Here is a 21,667-nt window from a genome sequence, read left to right on the forward strand (position 1 = left end):
AAAAAGCATGTGTTTTCTTTTTAAGTGTAATAAAAATAATTATAAGTGTTTCAATTTGAACATTAAAAATAAATTGTATATAAGAATAATAATTATAAATGAATTAATAATTAAATTAAGTAAAATGTGATAATAATAATTTAATAAATGAAATGTTAAATTAAAAAATAAATTAATAAAATTGAAACATAAAATGGTCTTCTTGTTTAAATAACCAGGAAGCCATATTGGTGACCCCAGACTAAAAACACGTGAAACAAAAAAAGACTAAAGTGAAATATTTATATGTTTTAAATATAAAAACTTTTATATTTTTTAAAATAAGTTATAATATAAAATCTAGTAAATAAAACGGAAATCACTAAATAATAATAATTAAAAGTTTAATGCAAAATTTATAAACATAATATTTCAATATTCAATAAAAAAGGATAATTAAACTTACTTTAAATTATAACACTTATAATAATAATTAAAAAATAAAAAAATTTTAAAATAAAAATGTATAGTGGTTAAATAAAAACCCTTAGTTAAAAGTTTTACATGCAGACAATATCCATCATCATCAGTTAAAATTTTTATCATCATCACAATCATACACAATCATCCAATCATATATAATTTCAACTTGGACACTTGCATCATACATTCACAATTTCAACTTCAATCAAACAATTGCACATTCAACCATTCAACTATAAAATTGCGTTCAACTAATCATTCATCAACATTTTCAAGCGGAATTATCAATACTCATCCATCAATATACTCATCATCAATACTCATCCATCACTTCATCAACCAGAAAGCATCATCAATAAAGATAAGTTCTATCAATTTCCTTATTTTTTACATTTCTAATTTTTAAAAAAAGAATAATTAAAATACATTTTTTTAAAAAAAAAAGTTTTTGTGTTTCAAAAATTAAGATTAAAAATTAAAATTTCAAATAATTACATAGTAACATAAGTAGTTCACTAATTAACCAACCGAAATCATTACATTTTTTTTTTCTTTTTAATTGAACTTAAACTTAAATTGATTCAAACATTTTTTTTACTATTTTAGATACTAAACTATTATTAATAAATATTAATGATAGAATAAAAATATTTTTATCACAACATACATACATAAATGCAGAACATAAAATATATCGTATTTAATATATTAAATTTTAATGTGATTTTAATATAATTTTAATATCAAATTATGTACATTACATATAGTATATTTCATTTAAAATTTTGCAAAATTTAAAATATATTAAAAGTATATTATTTTCTTTAATATTTGTATGTATGTTTGTTTATTTAAAAAAAAAAAAAATTTTTTTCTCAAAAATACACCTAGGTCAAAAAGACGTTTACCTAGCATCATAAAGACATACAGTCATAATTTTTCAATTATAATTTTCGGTTTGTTAATTATTTTTTTTTTAATTAGTGATACAAATATTATTTTATTTAATTAATTAAATTTTAAAATAACATATACATTGTAATTTTAACATCTAAAAATTTAAAATTTTTTTTAATATTAATTTTTCTTAAATATAGAAAATAAAAACATTATTTTATACATCTTTAAAAATTTTTTTTTTACATATACCCATATAAGTACATACTTACATACGGGCATGCATATATAGGAATTGTATTTAATGAATTTTAAATTTTTTTTAATATCGAAATTTTTTTAATATCAATTTTAACACGCATATATGTACATTGGGGTATGCACATATATATTGTAAAATTTAAGTGCATTGTGACCTTTCATATTGATATATTTTTTTTTCTCTTACCTGAAGTGATCATACATTTATTTTTTTTTTAATTTTTGGTGAATACAGTAAAACCATTTTTTATTGAACGTTAATTTAATTAATGAATTTTAAATGAAAATAATTTTAAATTAAACCAAGTTTTTCTTACCATTTTAAAAATTTTTTTTAAGTTTATGGTTCGAGGATTCATATATTTTTATGAAATTATTTTGAGGAGATTCTTGAATTTGCAATAGCTATTTTTGCATCGATACTATTAAATATTTATGATTTAACTATTTTACCATTTTATACACTTACCGACTTATTAAGTGTATACTGAGCCCTATTAATACAATTCGTTTATTTTTAGAAGTATTAAAAATATTTATTTAATATCAAAGTTCAATTGAAAATTCTTCAATTTTTTTCTTTTTTAACCTTTTCGTAGTTTAGACCGTTCCGAAATTTTTTTTTTTTCATTTAAACATTTCATTTTAATTTGATACAAATTTTTCTTTGTTTTAAATTTTGTATTTCATAAAATCAATTTAAATATGTCGAATGACGAGAAAATACCTATCAAACAGACCCATTTTACAAATCCTTTGATGCCTCCTTTGCCTAGTGTTTTGGAGGAAGAAACAAATACCGACTCAAACCCTTTCAGTCCTGCGACTGAGATAAAACACGAAGTAGACTCTGTGCGCGTTCGTTTACCCCCATTTTGGTCTGCCAACCCGGCGACCTGGTTCATTCAGGCGGAAGCGCAATTTTCGGTTTATAGAATAACCAGTAGGAATACCAAATACTGTCTAACTGTGTCTGCATTACCTCCAGATACACTAGATTTCGTGATCGATATTTTAAAAAATCCACCAAGTTCGCAGCCGTATGAAACTCTAAAAGGGGCTCTCGTGGAAAGACATTCGCTTTCCGAAATTAAAAAATTGGAATCTCTCCTAGATCGAGAAGATATTGGTGATCGCAGGCCATCCGAAGTCTTTAGGTCCATGCGGATGCTAGCGGGTAGCTCATTTAATGAAAGTATTATCAGAAACTTGTGGCTTCGTCGTTTACCGCGCAACCTTTACATCACCTTACTGGCCGTGTGTGATAGGCCTATGAATGAGCTCACTTCTTTAGCAGATAAAATATATGAGGCTTCTCAATCCGCGCTTTTAAATGCAGTTTCGAGAACGAACAACGCGAATATATGCGCTAGTTCTCCAGTTTCGAGTAAAATCACCGACACTTCATCTAACTTTGAAGACCGTTTGTCGAGGATTGAAGAAATGCTAGCAAAACTCAATACGGGATCAACTTTTCGAAGTCGTTCTAGAAGTCGGAATTCCAGTCGAAATAGGTCCGCCTCTGGACAACCCTTGTGTTGGTATCACAAAAAATTCGGGCGCGACGCGCTGAAATGTGTAGGACGATGTAGATTTTCCTCATCCTTTCATAGGGCGAACGCTTCCACAAAAACGAACTCCCCAAACTAAAACGCCCAATTATTGTCGCGGCTAATAACGGGAATTACTCTTCACGCCGCTTATTCGTAAGAGACGTTAACAACGACATTTTATTTCTTGTCGACACGGGCGCTGACGTCTCTGTTATACCAAATCGGGGAAATATTGGATGCAAAAATCGGCCTTCGGACTTCTTGCTTTCTGCTGCAAACGGCACTCTTATACAAACTTACGGTACTAAACTACTTCAACTAAACATCGGATTGCGCAGGCAATTTTCACACGCTTTTATCATCGCGTCAGTAGGTAGGCCTATAATAGGGGCAGATTTTTTGGAACGCTTCGGGCTATTGGTCGATCTGAAGAACAAGAGATTGGTAGATCCAGGCACAAATATGTCAGTTGAGGTTTCGCAGGCTAAGGTTGACGTTGTTACACCTTTGCATTACGTCGTGGAAAGTGAATACGGCGCAATTCTTAAAAATTATCCAACCCTTACTCAGGATTCAGATTATTCCGCACCTGTTAAACATTCGGTCGTTCATCACATCATAACCAAGGGACAACTTCCTTTTTCCTCTCCACGTAGACTTGATTCAGTGCGTCATAAAACGGCTAAAACAGAATTCGAATATATGGTCAGCATTGGGATATGTAGACCTTCTTCGTCATCCGTTTCGTCGCCACTCCATATGGTTAAGAAGAAAAATAACGTCGATTGGCGGCCGTGCGGCGATTACCGGCGTCTGAACGCTGTCACGGTGCCAGATCGTTACCCTATTCCTCACATTCAAAACTTTTCCATGAATTTATTTGGCAAGCGTATCTTTTCAAAAATCGATCTTGTTAGGGCATATCACTTGATCCCTGTTTCCCAAGACGACATGCATAAAACTGCAATAACTACTCCTTTCGGCATGTTCCAATTTAGTCGTATGCCTTTCGGACTTCGAAATGCCGCTCAAACCTTCCAACGATTTATGGACGAGGTCACTCGCGGTCTCGATTTCCTATTTGTATATATCGACGACATTTTGGTCGCCAGTTCTACTCCATCTGAGCATAAGCAACACCTGCAAATCCTTTTTAAGCGTCTGTCCGAATATGATATTAAGATCAACAGTTCTAAGTGTGTCTTCGGTGTTTCGGAATTGGATTTCTTGAGTCACAAGATTTCTAGTGCTGGTATATTTCCTTCACAGGATCGCGTAGAGGCGATAGTTAACTCCCCGATACCTAATTCAGTCCGCCAAATACAACGGTTTATAGGTATGGTTAACTATTACCATCGATTCGTACCCGATCTTGCTAAATTACTTTCTCCTATTTACACTCATCTCTCTGAGTTACTTAGGAGGCCAAAAACTGCCAAAAACTTTAGTTGGCCTGAAAGTCTCAATGATGCGTTTACGGTAGTTAAAGACGCTCTTGCCAAGATCACTCTTTTGGCACACCCACTTTCGAATGGAACATTTGGTATCGCTACGGATGCTTCTGATATTGCCGTCGGCGCTGTTTCGCAGCAGCAGCGTGATAACAACTGGAAACCACTCTCATTCTTTTCGAGAAAACTCACCCCCGCCGAGCAAAAATATTCAGCTTTCGATCGCGAGCTGCTTGCTATTTATTTAGCTATAAAACATTTTCGGTATTTCGTAGAAGGACGTGAATTTTCAATACTTACCGACCACAAACCTTTAGTAACGGCTCTTTTCACCAAAACCGAGCGAAGCCCGCGGCAAGCCAGGCACTTAGATTATATTTCGCAGTTCACGACTGATATACGTCACATTCGTGGAAGTGATAACGTTGCCGCTGATGGTTTATCGCGAATAGATAGTTTGGATTCTTCTTCCGGCAAATTCATTGTCGATCTTGGAAAGGTTTCCAAAGCTCAGGGGACTGACGAGGAGTTAAAAACCCTTCTCTCTGACTCGTCATCGAGCCTCAAACTTCAAAAAATTTCTCTTCCTGGTTTGGACGTGTATTGCGAGGTCTCTACTTCGCGATATCGCCCTTACATTCCAAGCCCTTTGCGTCGCAGTATTTTCGAACACTTACATAGTTTTTCTCACCCGGGAATTCGTGCTTCGCGTAAGCTTGCAACGGATAAGTATTTTTGGCCGAGGATGAATGTTGACGTCGCGAAATGGACTAGAGCTTGTTTGGCTTGCCAAAGATCAAAAATTCAACGACATACGAAATCACAATTCGGGAAATTTGACCTACCTTCGGGCCGACTCGAGCATATCCATATGGATCTAGTAGGCCCTTTACCGATTTCCGCTGGAAATTCATATATCTTAACAATTGTCGATCGTTTTTCGCGATGGCCTGAGGGTTACCCTATCAGGGACATGACCGCGTCGACAGTCGCGCGCACTTTCGCTGAAAATTATATTCCGCGATTCGGAACCCCATCTAGAATAACCACGGACCAGGGTTCACAATTTGAATCTAAGTTATTTGCAGAACTAACGAGTTTATAATTTAACACAGAGCTCTATCGCCGACTGTAACTTATTTTATCATTCATCTAGTTGTTGTAAATTTCCTAATTATTTGCACTCTTATAGTAGTGTTTTTATTTGTGATAAATTGTGCTTTAAAGTTGAAAGTGTTCTATATAAACTCGTATTATATATATAAACTCGTATAAATTTTTGGGTATTCATTTGGACTATAGGATGAACTATAGGATTTGGACTATAAATGTTTCGAGAATAGCCTATTTTGCACTTTTTACTTCTAAGCTTCAATACGGTATTGTTTGTTGGAGTGGATTTTATATTAATAAGATATGCCCTATTTTGATTGTCCAGAAGCATTGCATGAGAGTCTTGCTGAGGAAGAATAGATTTGTACCTAGTTTTCCATTGTTTAGAAACCTAAATTTTCCCCCCTTCGGCACCTTTATTTTTATAAATCTTTAAAAGTCTTCTTTATGCGATCTGGCTACTTGGTTTTTCTGATTATAATTTGAGAATTAATAATATGAATATGGCAGTTGTTCCAAGAGCTAGATTTTGTCATTTTTCTCATTTCTATATCTCGATTGCGCCAAAAGTATTGAATATATTGCCATTGGATCTCAGAAGCATTCGAACTTTGTCAGTATTTGCAAGGATTCTTAAAAAATGGGTATTTAATTTCGACCAAAAAGGAATTGAGCTTTTGTTGAGCTAAATTTGTTTGGTGTACAATCTAGTAATTTGAAAGATTTAATAAAGATTTGATTACAATTTATTGCGTTTTAGAATGTATAAGTTGTTTGAAATTGTAAATTTTATTTTTATATTTTAGCAATATTTGTTTTATGTAATGTCAAAAACACAAGATTCTATTACCCCAGGTGGTAATCCAACTCGTTTGGAAACCCATCCTCTTCGGAGGCTGGCCCCTCGGATTCTGGGGAGGGTCAACCATTACATATCTTGCCAGACGACCCGGCTAGCATCCGACGCTTAGAGGTATTCGGGCCTCTAAGTCTTAAATTGACTACCGAAAACATCAACGCGAGTGGAACACAAAAATCATTATTGAAGTCATCTCAATTCAAATACGTTCAGCAAACACTTCAATAGAGTTTTTCATTACGAAAACATTCTTTAGGAAATCCATTAGAAAATGAAGAGAGCAACCCAGATGACGTAATGGAAACACCAATAGTACATAACCAGGAGTTCCCGTGGCAAAAAATACCAATTCCGAAATGAATTAGATCGCCAGAAGACACACAGTCTGCAAAGAAAAGGTGTCTAAAAAAAACAAAAAAGCAACTCAACAAAAACAGAATATAGCCGTAAATGCATCAACTATGAGGAATGAAAATAGGTATGAAATTCTAGGAGAAGATGGCGATAGTGATGCAAGTGAAACAATTGAGCGCAAAAATGAAAAAATAAAAAAAAATAAAAATTTCTAAACCACCACCAATTATCCTTTACGGAATAGAACATCTTACGAAATTAATGGAGCTCATTGAACAAAAAGTTACAAAAGAAGATTATATCTATAAAGTAGTTACAAGAAATCAGTTATCTCATCAAAAACTGTTGAAAATTACAAAATTTTAATCGGAATCATTCGTGAAAAAGGATTGATTGGACATACATTCACTAGAAAAGATGAAAGATGTCCAAAAATAGTAATAAAACACTTAAATTTTTCAACACCTCACGAACCCCATCACAACAATAAATTGGTCAAAGATATCAAATAAATTTACCATCAAACTGTCAAAATTGAAGATCCAAGAAGAAAAACTACTATTGTTCAATGCGTTAGATATCAACAATATGGACACACTAAAAACAATTGTATGAGACCTTATAGATGTGTAAAATGTGCCGGCCCTGATAAAACCACGGAATGCCTGAAAACTAAAGATACTCCAGCTAAGTGCTGTCTTCGTCTATGCAACCATCCCGCAAATTACAAAGGATGCTCGGTTTACAAAGAGATCCTAAATAGAAAAACAAAAAAAGATAGTGCACAAAGGAGTAACGTACCTAAAGCGAAAATTACTAACCCAAGAAACGATGAAACTCGTATAGAAGAGAATGGTAACCAAATGCCGCCTGAGATGCAGACAACCCCGCTAATATCAAAGAAATCCTACAGTGAAGTTACCAAAAATGTCAATATCCTAAAATATAGCTATACAAATGAACTTAAACGAACTTCCTTTCCACGACAACAAGTCGCAGCCAAACCAAAATTTAAACTTTTTAATTGTCAAACAAACTGAAAAAATAGATCAATTAATGCAACAGATCGTTGTATTAATAAATTTAATTACAACACTTATAAGCAAATTACAAATAAAGGCGAATTAGAAATTATATGAAAAATTAACAAAATCGATATCATACTCATCTCAGAAACACATCTTAAAAAAGGAAAAAATTTCAAACTCGATGGCTATGAAGTTTATCACACAAACCACCCAGACGGAACTTCACATGGTGGAATTGCTATAATAATTAAAAAAAATATTGAACATTACCCCCATAGCAAAGTCAAGTAGGAGTATCTACAAGCGACTACAATAACAATTGTCCACAAGTATAGTTCAGTTAATGTAAGTGCGGTATACTTGCCACCCCGACATACGGTTGATGAAGATAAATTTACCAATTACTTTAACACCCTAGGTAGTAGATTTATATATGGCGGCGAATGGAACAGCAAACATGTGTCTTGGGGCTCAAGATTAACAACCACGAAAGGTCGTGAGCTTAAAAAGTGTATTGACAAATACAAACTTTATACCCTGTCAACTGGAGAGCCAACTTATTGGCAATTGGATCAGGAAAAAACGCCAGACTTATTGGATTTCTTTGTTAATAAAGGAAACCCTTATCCATTCAGTCATATTGAATCCTGTTTCGACGGTAGTTCAAAACACACACCAGTAATCGGTACGTTTAGCTTAACAGTAATAATCAAATCACCGCAAATGAGGATATACAATCATAAGACAGACTGGAATTGTATTAGAGAATATTTGAATGAACGCATAGATCTAAACGTATCTTTAAGAACAGATTCGTATATCGATGATGCAGCCATATACATCACAAATATGATTCAAGAAGCTGGATGGCGCTCCACACCTAATATAAACCCAAAAAAAATGTAATAATTCCGATTGAAATAAGAAATAAAATATCAGAAAAAAGAAGACTCAGAAGACGCTGGAAATTGAGCAGACTCTCAACAGATAAAACTGCATACAATAGGTCCTCAAAGCAGCTGAAAAGTTTGATCTCATAATACACAAACAAAACATTTAATGAAAAATTATCCAGTCTATCAGCAACTAAAACAAATAACTACTCATTATGGAAAGTAACTAAGAATATTAAAGACCGCAGCAAAAGTCCTACCGAAAAGGTAGAAGTATTTGCAGAGCATCTTTATAAAGTATTTCAACCTAATGAATCAGATATGGATGAATTTGAAGAAAACATTGAAAGAATAATAAATAGCGATCAGCAGCTGTTACTCCCAATAGAAAAAGCCACAACAAGACAGATCAGTAGAACGATTCGTGATCTGGAGAATGAAAAAGCTCCAGGATTTGACCTTATAACAGCTGAAGTGTTAAAAAAACTACCAAAGGAAGAACAGTATTCTTAACTATACTTTTCAATTCCATACTATGTACGCATCACTTCCCCATAATATGGAAAACGCAAACTGAAGTACAGTCATATAGACCTATAAGTCTTCTTCCAATAATTTCAAAAGTATTTGAAAAGATATTCTTGAAAAGAATATTTGAATCTATTATAAACTCAAGTAAAATCATCCCTGATCATCAATTTGCAAAACACATTGAGTTGTACAAAAAATCAGACAGTCGTTGGAAAAACAGGAGTATTGCTCAGCTGTGTTCTTAGACATGCAACAGGCTTTTCACACGGTGTGGCATAAAGGTATGATATATAAACTGAAAGTCCTATTACCAAACTCATAATATATGACTTTAAAATCATACATAGAGAATAGAACCTTTCAAGTGAAATATCGTGAAGAACTCTCAAGATCTCGCGATGTCAGAGCCTCAGTACCTCAGGGATCTGTCATAGGTCCAATCTTATATTCAATATATACATCAGATTTTCCCACAACTGAAGATGTCGAAATAGCCACTTACGCCGATGACAATGCATGTCTTGCTAGCGACAGAGATAAAAACTTTTACACTAAAAAAGGATAATTGCGACCCTGTTTATATTGAGGGAAATGTCTTACCTACAACATCATCTGTAAAATATCTCGGTCTTCATCTTGATAGAAGGCTCACTTGGTTAAACCATATTAAATGCAAAAAGGAAGAATGTTCTCTACAATGGAAATCCTTGTACTGGCTGGTCGGAAGAAGTTGTATACAATTAGATACTTAAACCAATTTGGTATAGAATTGTGGGGCTGTGCTAGCAATTCCAATATTGAAATATTACAAAAATATCAAAATATGGTACTAAGAGCAATGGCGAATTCTACTTGGTTCACCAAAAACATAGAAATACATGAATATCTATAAAAGATGAATGCCTACTATAAAAAATAAAATACGAAGGCACTGCAGAAAATATAAAACAAAATTAGAAAACCATCCCAATCAATTAGCCAAAAAACTGACAGACACAAGTCATGACATATCACGCCTAAAACGATGAAAAATTCTTAAAATAGATAATAGAAACTAAACTGTGAAGTAAAAATGTAATTTTGTAAAAAATGTAAAAATTTAAATTGTAATTGAAGATGGTAGGTCAATTGGACGCTATCTTGCATGTGATATATTTTAACATTAATATAACATTTAATTATGACTAGAATAACTCGATTGTAAATAGAAAATATAACAAAAAAAAAACATTTTTCTAGCAAGTAAATTATAAATTTTTGTAATTTTTTATACATATATCACTTATCTTTCTAGATTTCGTTTTTTTGTTGGGATTTTTGAATTTTTTATTACTTGATTAGGTTTCTTGTGATCCCCACTACAAACATATTGATGAATTAATTAAATTTAAATTCGTATATATAGCACTTCGTCACTTGCCTTTTAACGGCAATAGATAGCACATTTATTTTCATTTTATTTTATTATTAAGTTATCTATATATTTGTTAACTATTTAGTCTTAAAATTTTATATGAAAAATTAGGAAAATGAATGAATAAATAATAAATACTCGTAATGTGTAACGAAAATAAGGTATTCTGCTTAACTTTTCCAGCTAAGGGAATTTTTTGTATACAAACATTGGTGAGTGATTGAATTAGTGTGATGTAAACGGAGAATTGAACTACTTCTTAGGTAGATATACTTTGATATATATAGTTATATCATCAGCATCAAAAATGATGATAATATTTTGAAAGATTATCCTCTTGAAATAATGAATTATTTCAATACAATAATTTAATAAAACCAACCGACACTTTTAATTTTTTATTTTCCTTTTATTTTAATAAATTTCTTTTTTCTCGTAAAAATTTTTGTACTTATCATATTTCAAAACAATTAAAACTCGTAGTTACAATTATTTTAACTTAACAGAATTGAGCTACGTTTCTATTAAAACATAGTGTGAACGAACCACCCACTTCAAAATGTTTATGTTGCATTTTCATTTACTGTTGCTTAACGTTAATATGGTATATTTGTAATTTTGTAATGAACATGTGGCTTGCATATTGAGAATTTAAATTTATTACTTTGAAAAGAAATTATTGTAAGTAACATATGTATTTATAAGATAAGCAAATTTAATGATAATTTTGTAATTGTCCCAAACGAGGAAAAGAATTTTTTTTAAATAATTTTGTAATTTTATGAACATTTTTATATTTTGTAAAATTAATAAAAAATCAGTTCACTTTGTAACAATAGAGCGATCAGGCGATCGAATAAAAATCAAAAACAAGTAAAAACGTTTCAGTCGGTATGAACCGATTGAATTATACCCTGCACCTTTCATTCTTGTATAGCAATTACTCAAACCTGTGAAACCATTCTATAGAAACTTCACGAATATGTCTGACCTATAACTGAACACACAACTACCAAGTTTCATGAATCTTACTTTATTACTTTTCCAAATATTTAAAATAAGCTTTTGGACTTGTATGGGAGCCACTCGAACCTGTCAAGCAATTCCACCAAAACTTCAGAAATATCTTTGACCTATAATTGGACACACAACTGCCAAGTTTTATGAATCTGTCTTTATTATTTCTCCAAATATTTAAAATTAGCTTTTGGAGTTGTATGGCAGGTACCCGAACCTGCCAAGCAATTCCACTAAAGCTTCGCAAATATATCTGATCTATAATTGGACACACAACTGCCAAGTTTTATGAATCTGTCTTTATTATTTCTCCAAATATTTAAAATTAGCTTTTGGAGTTGTATGGCAGGTACCCGAACCTGCCAAGCAATTCCACTAAAGCTTCGCAAATATATCTGATCTATAATTGGACACACAACTGCCAAGTTTCATGAATCTGACTTTATTATTTTTCCAAATATTCAAAATAAGCTTTTGGACTTGTATGGAGCCACTCGAGCCTTTCAAGCAATTCCACTAAAACTTCAGAAATATCTTTGACTTATAATTGGACACACGACTGCCAAGTTTCATGAATCTGACTTTATTATTTTGCCGATTATAAAAAATTTGCTTTTGGAGTTGTATGGCAGCCACCCGAACCAGTGCAGCTATCTCATTAGAATTTTTAGAGCATATGTAGAATATAATTGGACACATGTATACAAAATTTTATATTTGTACCTTTATTAGTTTTTGAAATAATTAAAATAAACTTTTTGAGTTGTATGGCAGCTACCTGAACCCGTTGTCCGAATTGGTCCAATAACAATAGGGTTCGTCCTTGGCACAAAAGAAGCAACTTGTGAAAGTTTGGTGTCGATTGCATTATTCGTTTTTGAGTTATCGTGCGATCGGACGGACATCTAAATCAACGCAGAATTTTACGCTGAGCAAGAATATATATATATGTCCATACCGCAGGTGACTCCTTCAAGTAGTTACAAACTCCATACCAAAGTTAATATACCCTTCACGAAGTGCAGGGTATAACTAGTGTTTTTTTTCTAAATCTTTACAAAAGTCGCCCTTGTTCGTAAAGTGGCGCAGTTCCGGTAGGGTTTAAAAATAAAAAGGGTGAATTGAAGAGTTAAAGTAAAATAACTAGTGAAAAATAAAAAAGTGAACTCAAAAGAAAAATTAATTTTATGTGATATTTATAAAATTAATTTGAAAAAGGAAAAAGCAATAATATTATGATTAAATCTAAATTAAATTTAAATTAAAAATTAATTGGAGTAATTAAAATTGGAGTGAAAAAATAAAAAACCACTTTCTTGTGAACATTAAAAACTTAAATTAATACAAAATTTTAAGAGACAAAAAATAAAAAATTATAATATAAAATTTAGCTAACAAATAAAAAGAAATAAGTTTTAGCTTGTACTGGCTGTGAAAAATTTTTTTCTATAAAACAAAAACGGCACAATCAAATGCACCAGCCGGCCAATCCTCATCAGCTATTCAACCAGCTACACAACCCCCAGCACAGTCGCTTTCCCGGGATCCGATGAAATCCATCTCAGAACTTCCCGAGTTTAGTGGTAAGTCGCAGAATTATTTAATTTTATACGTTTAGTTGAAAATATAATCCCAATAGTTAATAAATATGACGAAAATGGTCAGATAATACTTTTAAATAAAATTAAATCAAAGTTAGTAGGTAGAGCGAGAGAAGTAATGGAAATAAATAACCACGTTTCAATCTGGTCTGAAATAAAAATAATTTTAACAAATAATTTCGGTGAAAAAAAAACGACTTTACAAATTTATGAGGAATTGCAACGTGTAAAATTTACTAGCACATCTGTTGACTTATACAGCCAGATTAAGCCTATTATAAGATATTTAATAATTTAAGAGATTAAGATTAAATTTTACGCCGGTTGAATAACAAAGTAAAAGACCTACCTAATGAACCTGCCATAATGCAAGCTAATATTCTGGCGCTACAATGAGTATCACTAATGCTGGAATTTGCAACCCCATGTATAAGTCTAAAATTAAACCACTTAATATAAAAACGTTATGTAATATTTTTATCTGCGATACTTAATTTTTTGGAAATAAATTTTCACTATAAATTTGATGGGTTGTTATTTTCGATCCTGTTACAAAAAAGGAACTTTTGTTAATTTTAAGAAAGTTCGATAAGACCTTTTATCATAAGGGTGATAACTTGTCTTTCACTCATCATACTAATCATAAAACCAATACGGTCAACGAAATTTCTATCAACACTAAAATTTATAGATACTCTGAAATTCATAAAAAAGAAGTAGACGAACAAATTGAAGAAATGTTAAATCAAGGCATAATAAAACCTAGTGAGTCACCTTATTCAGCTCCTTTATGGGTTGTCCCAAAAAAGATGGATGCATCCGGTAAATAAAAATGGAGAATCGTCATTGACTATAGGAAACTTAATAATGTTACTATAAATGACAAGTATCCAATCCCAAATATGAACGATATTGTCGAAAGCTTGGGCGTTCAGTGTACTTCACTACTTTCGATTTAGCAAAAGGTTTCCATCAAATTGAGATAGCGAAGGAAGATACACAAAAAAACAGCTTTTAGTACCACAAGTGGTCACTACGAGTTTTTGCGGATGCCATTCGGTTTTAAGAATGCTCCAATGCTCCAGCAACCTTTCAGCGTTTAATGAATTCTGTTCTAAAGGAATTTATTGGTAAATGTTCTTTAGTACAAGTTTGCAAGAACATCTACTCGTTTTTCAAAAAAATTTTACAAAAACTTTTAGAGGCAAATCTTAAAATACAGCTCAATAAACGTGAATTTTTCGAACAAGAGACTGAGTTGTTTGGCCATATTATTACTACTAATGGAATTAAACCAAATCCAAATAAAATTGATGCAATTAATAGGTTTCCAATACCCAGGACTCCAAAGCAAATTAAAAGCTTTTTAGGACTAGTTGGATATTATAGAAAATTCATTAAAGACTTCGCCAAAATTGCCAAACCAATTACACTCTGTTTAAAAAAAGGAAAACATATTGACGTCAATAATGATGATTATAAAGAAGCATTTAACAAATTGAAATTCCTAATCACAACTGATCCTATTCTTAATTATCCTGATTTTTCTAAAACATTTGTCTTAACAATAGATGCCAGCGATTTCGTTATAGGTGCTGTATTATCCCAAGATAGTCACTCTGTATGCTATGCTTCACGAACACTAAATGAGCACAAATGTAAATACTCTACAATTGAAAAAAAATTGTTGGCAATAGTTTAGATAACAAAATACTTTCGCCTATACCTCTTTGATCGTAAATTTACCATATGGACCGTTCAGAAACCACTTCAGTGGCTTCATAATTTAAAAGAACCAAACTCGAGGCTGCAAAAATGGAAAATTAAATTAAAAGAATTTAATTTTGACATCGAATATCTGAGTGGTGGAGAAATCAAAGTGGCAGACGCACTTTCACGTGCAAAAATACTTTTAAATGAAAATGCATTATGCAATTCGAATTCAAAAGATAACGATTCTTCTATTCTGAACGATCATGAAATTCGATCAACTGATGCCATTATACATTTTGCAGATGAAGATAATGTGCAGAATGTATAGTGTCTGAATAATTTAAAACACAAATCATTATTAGTGCTGGTAAATCTAATTCGCTGCACATAAAAAACTGTCATGGTAGAACAAGAAAAACAAATGTTTTCTACAAATCCGAATGAAAACTTTCTTGTTGACGTATTTAAAAAACACATTCCAAATAAAAGAATCGTGGGAGTAATGATCGATGATAATACAGTTTATAATGTTTTTCAAAACACCTATTTAAAGTATTTTTCAAAAAATAAAAATTTAAGATTGAACAAATATTCATTACTATTAAAAGATGTGTCAAGTGAATTAGATGAAAGAATACTGAACCAACACATTAAAACAAACATTAGAGGAATTAATGATGTGTATTTAAACCTTAAAGGTGGAATTTATTTTCCTAAATTAAAAATCGAAATACAAAAAGTAATAAATAACTGTCATACTTGTTATAGCGCGAAATATGAACGACATCTGTTAAAAATTACTGAAACTACTGAAAAACCTCTACAAATTGAATACACGGATATTTGGTTCCATAAAAAATGTAAACCATATCTCACTTTAACTGACAAATTTACAAAACATGCGCAAATAATCCCCTTAAGTTCACGAAACTGGAATGATTTGAAAATTACTTTAAAAATAATACTGCTTTAATGCAGTATATTTCGTCTTGTGGTAAACCGAAAAAGATCGTCACTGATAGGGAAAAATGTTCTACCAGTTCAAATTTTCAAAACTTTTTAAATAACGAGGGTATACAAATTCATTTTACTACTCCAAACAACAGATAGTAGTAATGCTGGCATCGAACGTTTTCGAAGACCTAAGAGTTCTTGAAATTGTAGAAAAAGAACAAGGTATTCCCCATGATGTCGACCCAATAATTCAAATGGTCAAAACTTATAATGAGACAATTTATTCTACCAGAAAAAGACCCATAGATTTTGTTAATGGTTTAATAAAACCAGAGGATTTTTCTTTAATATAAAAAAAAATTAGTGAAACGAAAGAAAAAGCAATTAATAAATTAAACCTCATGAAAAGAATTGAACAAACCTCTGATTATTTAAAGCTAAACAGAGTTACAAAACTTCAACCATATCAAAAAAAAGTTAATATTGTTGAATCTGATGAAACTCACGTCCAAATTAATAAAGAAACTTTACCTAGGTATAAAAGCCAATTTAAAACGAGAAAAAAAATAGAGTTGACCTTGTCAACTCTGTGATACCCGTACGAATTTGTTATCCTATGTGCAAATAAAGATGCCATAACTGACTATGGGACAGACTATGACTTTAAGTTGCCGTATTACCATATTAGTTTATGCAAAATTTCAGTACTGTGGGTTTTTCAAAATACTGGTAGTGCCAAGCTACTATTTAAGTTGTACGGCAGTTACCAGAACGAGCAAAGAAATTTTAACGAATTTTATCATACACATTGGCCCTACTAATATATTCGTTTGTATGAAATTTCAATACCATAACTTTTATAGTTTCTGAAGTATAGCCAAATAACTTTTGAAGTTGTATGGCAGGTACCAGAAGGAGCCAAGTAATTTCATCGACTTTTATGGGACATATTGGCCCTACTAATATATTCGTTTGTGTGAAATTTCAATACCATAGCTTATATAGTTTCTGAGATATAGCCAAATAACTTTTGCAGTTGTCTGGCAGGTACCAGAAGAAGCCAAGTAATTTCAACGACTTTTATGGGACATATTGGCCCTACTAATATATTCGTTTGTGTGAAATTTCAATACCATAGCTTATATAGTTTCTGAGATATAGCCAAATAACTTTTGGAGTTGTATGGCAGGTACCAGAAGGAGCCAAGTAATTTCAACGACTTTTGTGAGACACATTGACCCTACTAATATATTCGTTTGTGTGAAATTTCAATACCACAACTGCTATAGTTTCTGAGATATAGCCAAATAAATTTTGAAGTTGTATGGCAGCTACCCGAACCGGTACCCCGATAATCTCCAATTTAAATAGGGTTCTGGCACTTACTACAATAAATCATTTGTGGAAATTTGGTGAACTTAGCTCAATTAGTTTTTGAGTTATCGTTGGGACGGACGGACGGACGGACAGACAAAGCTAAATCAACTCAGAATTTGACGCTGATCAAAAACATACACTTGAGTCTATATCTAAGACCGTTATTTCTTAACGTTACAAACGGTAAGGCAAATTTAGTATACTCTTCGAACATACGTTCGTACGGGTATAAAGAAACTTAAATATCAAAAGTAATTTTCTATTTAATTCTAATAACTATAATTTTTTTAGGAATAATCAAAATCTTTATACTTTTAATATTAACAACGCATGCTATTGCTGAATTAGAAACTAACATAATTAAACTGCATGAAAATACCAACACTTTTAATCTCTTAAGTCATAAAATAACAAAATTAAAATCAGAATTTAATAGCATAGTCCCTTCCTTAATAGCATTTTAAAAAGCTTAAAAACTTAAAATTTTTGAATAACAACTCATAACAGAATATGAGTGTTTGATCTTGATTGTCAACATAAAAAAATATTAAACATACAAAAATACAATCATACAAAAAAATATAAAATAATTTCTTAAAAATATTTAGCAACGTGTTTCTGTTACTAAATCTTTGAAATTTGGTTGAATTTAATTTGCTGCTGTAATTTTTAATATTCTTTGACATGTTGATCTGTTAATCTTGATCTTTCAGCCGTTTTATTTTTTTTAGTATCGAAAGCCATTGTTCACACAAACATGTGCTTCCAAAAACATGCTTAATTGATTTATAGGTAAATAATTATAAAATTTGCATAAGTTATATGCATAAGCTTGGTTTTTGGATGTGTGACAAACCCCCGCAAAACCTTCGCTCTGGTTTCCACAATGTCTTACTTATTTAAATCAATATTTGTAACAAAATATAAGAATTAAATTTCAAAATTTTCAAAAATCGTAACGGTCCGCAGGATTCAGAGCTGCGAGCCGCGTGTGTGACATGCTTGCTTTAAATAATCAGAGTAGTACAGTGTAAAAATTTTAAGTATGAAAAATTTATACCATATAGAAATAAAGTAGCAAAGAAAATCAATTCATAGAGAATCGCACGTCTTGAAAAAACTGTCATTAATTATTTCAAATAAAACTGAAGTAAATTTGTTTTAATAATATACATATATTAATATATTGAAAATCATACAAATATATGTATTTAATATACATAACTTTCATTGATTATAATTATAATTGGAATTAAAATATTTAATATACATATGTACATATTGTATTGAAAACCACTTTTTATTTTAAAAATTTAATTTTCAAATTATATTATGTTAATTGGCCATTTTGAATGTCACAATCTATGTACATATACAGAATGTCTCGTAACAAAGTGCACTGCTACATATATGCTCTAGTATAGGCCCTCATGAGTAGACAAAACTTTTGTATGGAGACCATTTTCACAGCTCAACAGTTTGTTAAAAAACTTGTGTTGAACTTTAACGTATTTTCTTTGAAAGGTATTTTGTATGCGGTCCACTATCCAAATCGAAATTTCCATGTTTTCACCTTTAAAATTAAAAGGCGAAAATTACTTTAATACTACGATTTATATGTTTATTGAATTGTTTTCGATTTACAAAACAAATTAAAATACACCCTCTTAGTTTCAAATAAAATTATTAAAAATCATTATAAATAAGACAAATATCATCAAATATTGAATAAATGTTTTAAATAAACAAGTAAATGTTGAACTATTCTAAACTTGACACTAAAATATCGAAAAAATCAAGAGATTAATACTGTATTTAGTCCTTTTTTACTTATTATGATGCTTCTATGTATTTACATACTATGTATACTCATGGTGGCCACAGGTTTATAACTGACCACCATGTTATTTTTACTTTTTGTTTTAGACATGAAATATGTTCTTTTTTTTACTTCAGTTTCTAATTGCTTTAATTTATTTCATTTATTCTTAAATTCTAATTTATTCCATAACTCTACATTTTCTTCTTATTATTACACTTTTTGTTAATTTATTATTTCTTATACATACATAATGTTTAATTTGATTTCATATCCTATTTTTTTCATTTTAATTTCACTACTGTTTTGTTTGATATTTAGCCACCGAAAGAAATCAAATTATGTAAATGATCTATTTAATTTTAAGTTAACGGAACAATTTTCAGAAGGAATGAAATCTAAGTATTAACGTTTTTAAAAAATCAAAATTTTTATGCAGTATAGTCACTACATCACGGCCTTCCCAGTAGAACGTTATTGGTGAATAAGTGACCCATAAAAAATTTCCGATAAAAATATTTATGAATAGTATTTATTCATACCTTGTATTAAATTTTTATATAAGTGAAAATATAAAAAAACATAGTGTTATTATATTGCAGTAAAAAGATATTTTAATCATATATGAAATTTTATAAATGAAAAGCTAAAAATATCATGAAAACTCCAAAGGTTGTTTTCAATCTATTAATACATATTCTTATCTATTAATAAATATTGATACCCTTATCAACTACAAAATATTTTCGATGTATTTTTACAATCCGATATGGGCCTTCGTAAGTTTTTGGCAAATTTGGTTTTATTTGATCCTCCCTAAAAAAACGAAATCGCGCGATTTTAAATTTTTTGGTATGAAAATGCTATTTTCCCCGGAAATTCGAGTGGGTGTATTAAATAAATTTGATATATATATATATCAAATTTATTTAATATTAATATTTTACATAAATTTGATAGTTTCGCGCAGTTTAATTACTAATGTGTTGAAATCGATAGAATTAGGTTTCGAATTTACGATAAATTCGCCCGGTAATTTTAGCGTTGGCCCGTATACCATTTCTACAACTGAGCACCGTAAATCTTTTTTTACCGCCGCACGTAATGCAATTTCCACGAGCCTGGACCAATCCGTTAGATTGCGGATGATATGGAGTTGTTCGAGTACAAATTACGCCTAAGAAATTCGTCAATTCCACAAAGATTAAAGCCTTAAACTAGACTTCCTGATCCATAGTACTAGTTTCAGGAATCCCGAATCGATAAACGTGTTTGGTAACAAAGGTGCTGGTCGCCGTACATGCCGTAATATACACGAAATACAAATCTTGGTACAGAAGTTTGTGTCCTTGATTAATATTTGGCCAAAAATACCTGGATGCAACAAGATTTCTTGTTGCACGCATACCAAGATAGGCCAAGTTATTTAAAGAATTCAAAATTCCGACGTAAAAGACTCGGAACGTAAGGCGAATTATTGTTCGTGAAAGTTTCACAATAAACTCAGACAATTTAACCTTTTGGAATTGTCGGCAGCATTTGCCTCAGTTTCTGATCCTCTTACTGCAGTTGCGCAATTTTGTTCAGATCAAAGTTATCGAGATCAATAGAAGAAATTTCTGAGAAGCGCGATAAACTATTCGCAATAACATTATCGTTTCCATGAATATGACGAATGTCTCTCGTAAATTGGGCTACCTAGCCGGTATGCGTCGCCTGACTGGGATTCCGATCCGTTTTTGAGCAGATAGCGAACACTAGTGATTTATGGAGGAATAAATCGCGAGAACTTCGTGTTCGAATGCGGAGTACTTCGACTTGGCCGGAGAGTGTTTTCGGGAGAAAAACGCCAAAGGCTGACACCCGTCCTTTGTCGACTACTGTAAAACACCACCTAGCGCGATATCGGATGCATCCGTCGCGATCACGTACTTTCAGTCCGTTTTTGGCTGCGCGAGCATATCGGCAAATGGCAACATGTCCTTCATCCTTTTAAAAGTGGGGGTAAGATTATCCGGCCAAGGCAGAGTTTTGCTGAATCTATGAATGAATCTATCTACCATATCGACGAATCTTTGAATTTATCGGACGGAGTTTGCAATCGGGAAACTTTTAATAGCCTCAACCTTTTCCTCCGACGATAAAATTCCTTCTGGTGTAATATGTGGTTTAAAAAGTCAAGCTTATCAATACTAAAAACATATTTCGACGCTTTAATCCTCCGCACTATGCAAATCGAAAGGCATTCTACGAAATTCGAAGAGACCGAAAATAGTCGGAATGGCTGTCTTGTGAATTTCGGAATGAGAAACGGGAATCAGATGATACACTCTTACAAGATCTACTTTGAAAAAGACTAGAACCCCTAAG

At 31.7% G+C, this 21,667-nt stretch overlaps 1 protein-coding gene across 1 annotated transcript; it reads left to right on the forward strand.

Moving 5' to 3' along the window:
• The first annotated feature begins 2,325 nt into the window (after positions 1-2,325).
• LOC129614825 (uncharacterized) lies at positions 2,326-3,270 on the forward strand. Its single transcript, XM_055529724.1, has one exon. It carries the CDS (start codon positions 2,326-2,328, stop codon positions 3,268-3,270), a length of 945 nt encoding a protein of 314 aa, XP_055385699.1.
• The last annotated feature ends 18,397 nt before the right edge of the window (positions 3,271-21,667 follow it).

Source organism: Condylostylus longicornis, unplaced genomic scaffold, assembly GCF_029603195.1.
Source record: "Condylostylus longicornis isolate FDR11 unplaced genomic scaffold, ASM2960319v2 ptg000121l, whole genome shotgun sequence".
NCBI lineage: Eukaryota > Metazoa > Arthropoda > Insecta > Diptera > Dolichopodidae > Condylostylus > Condylostylus longicornis.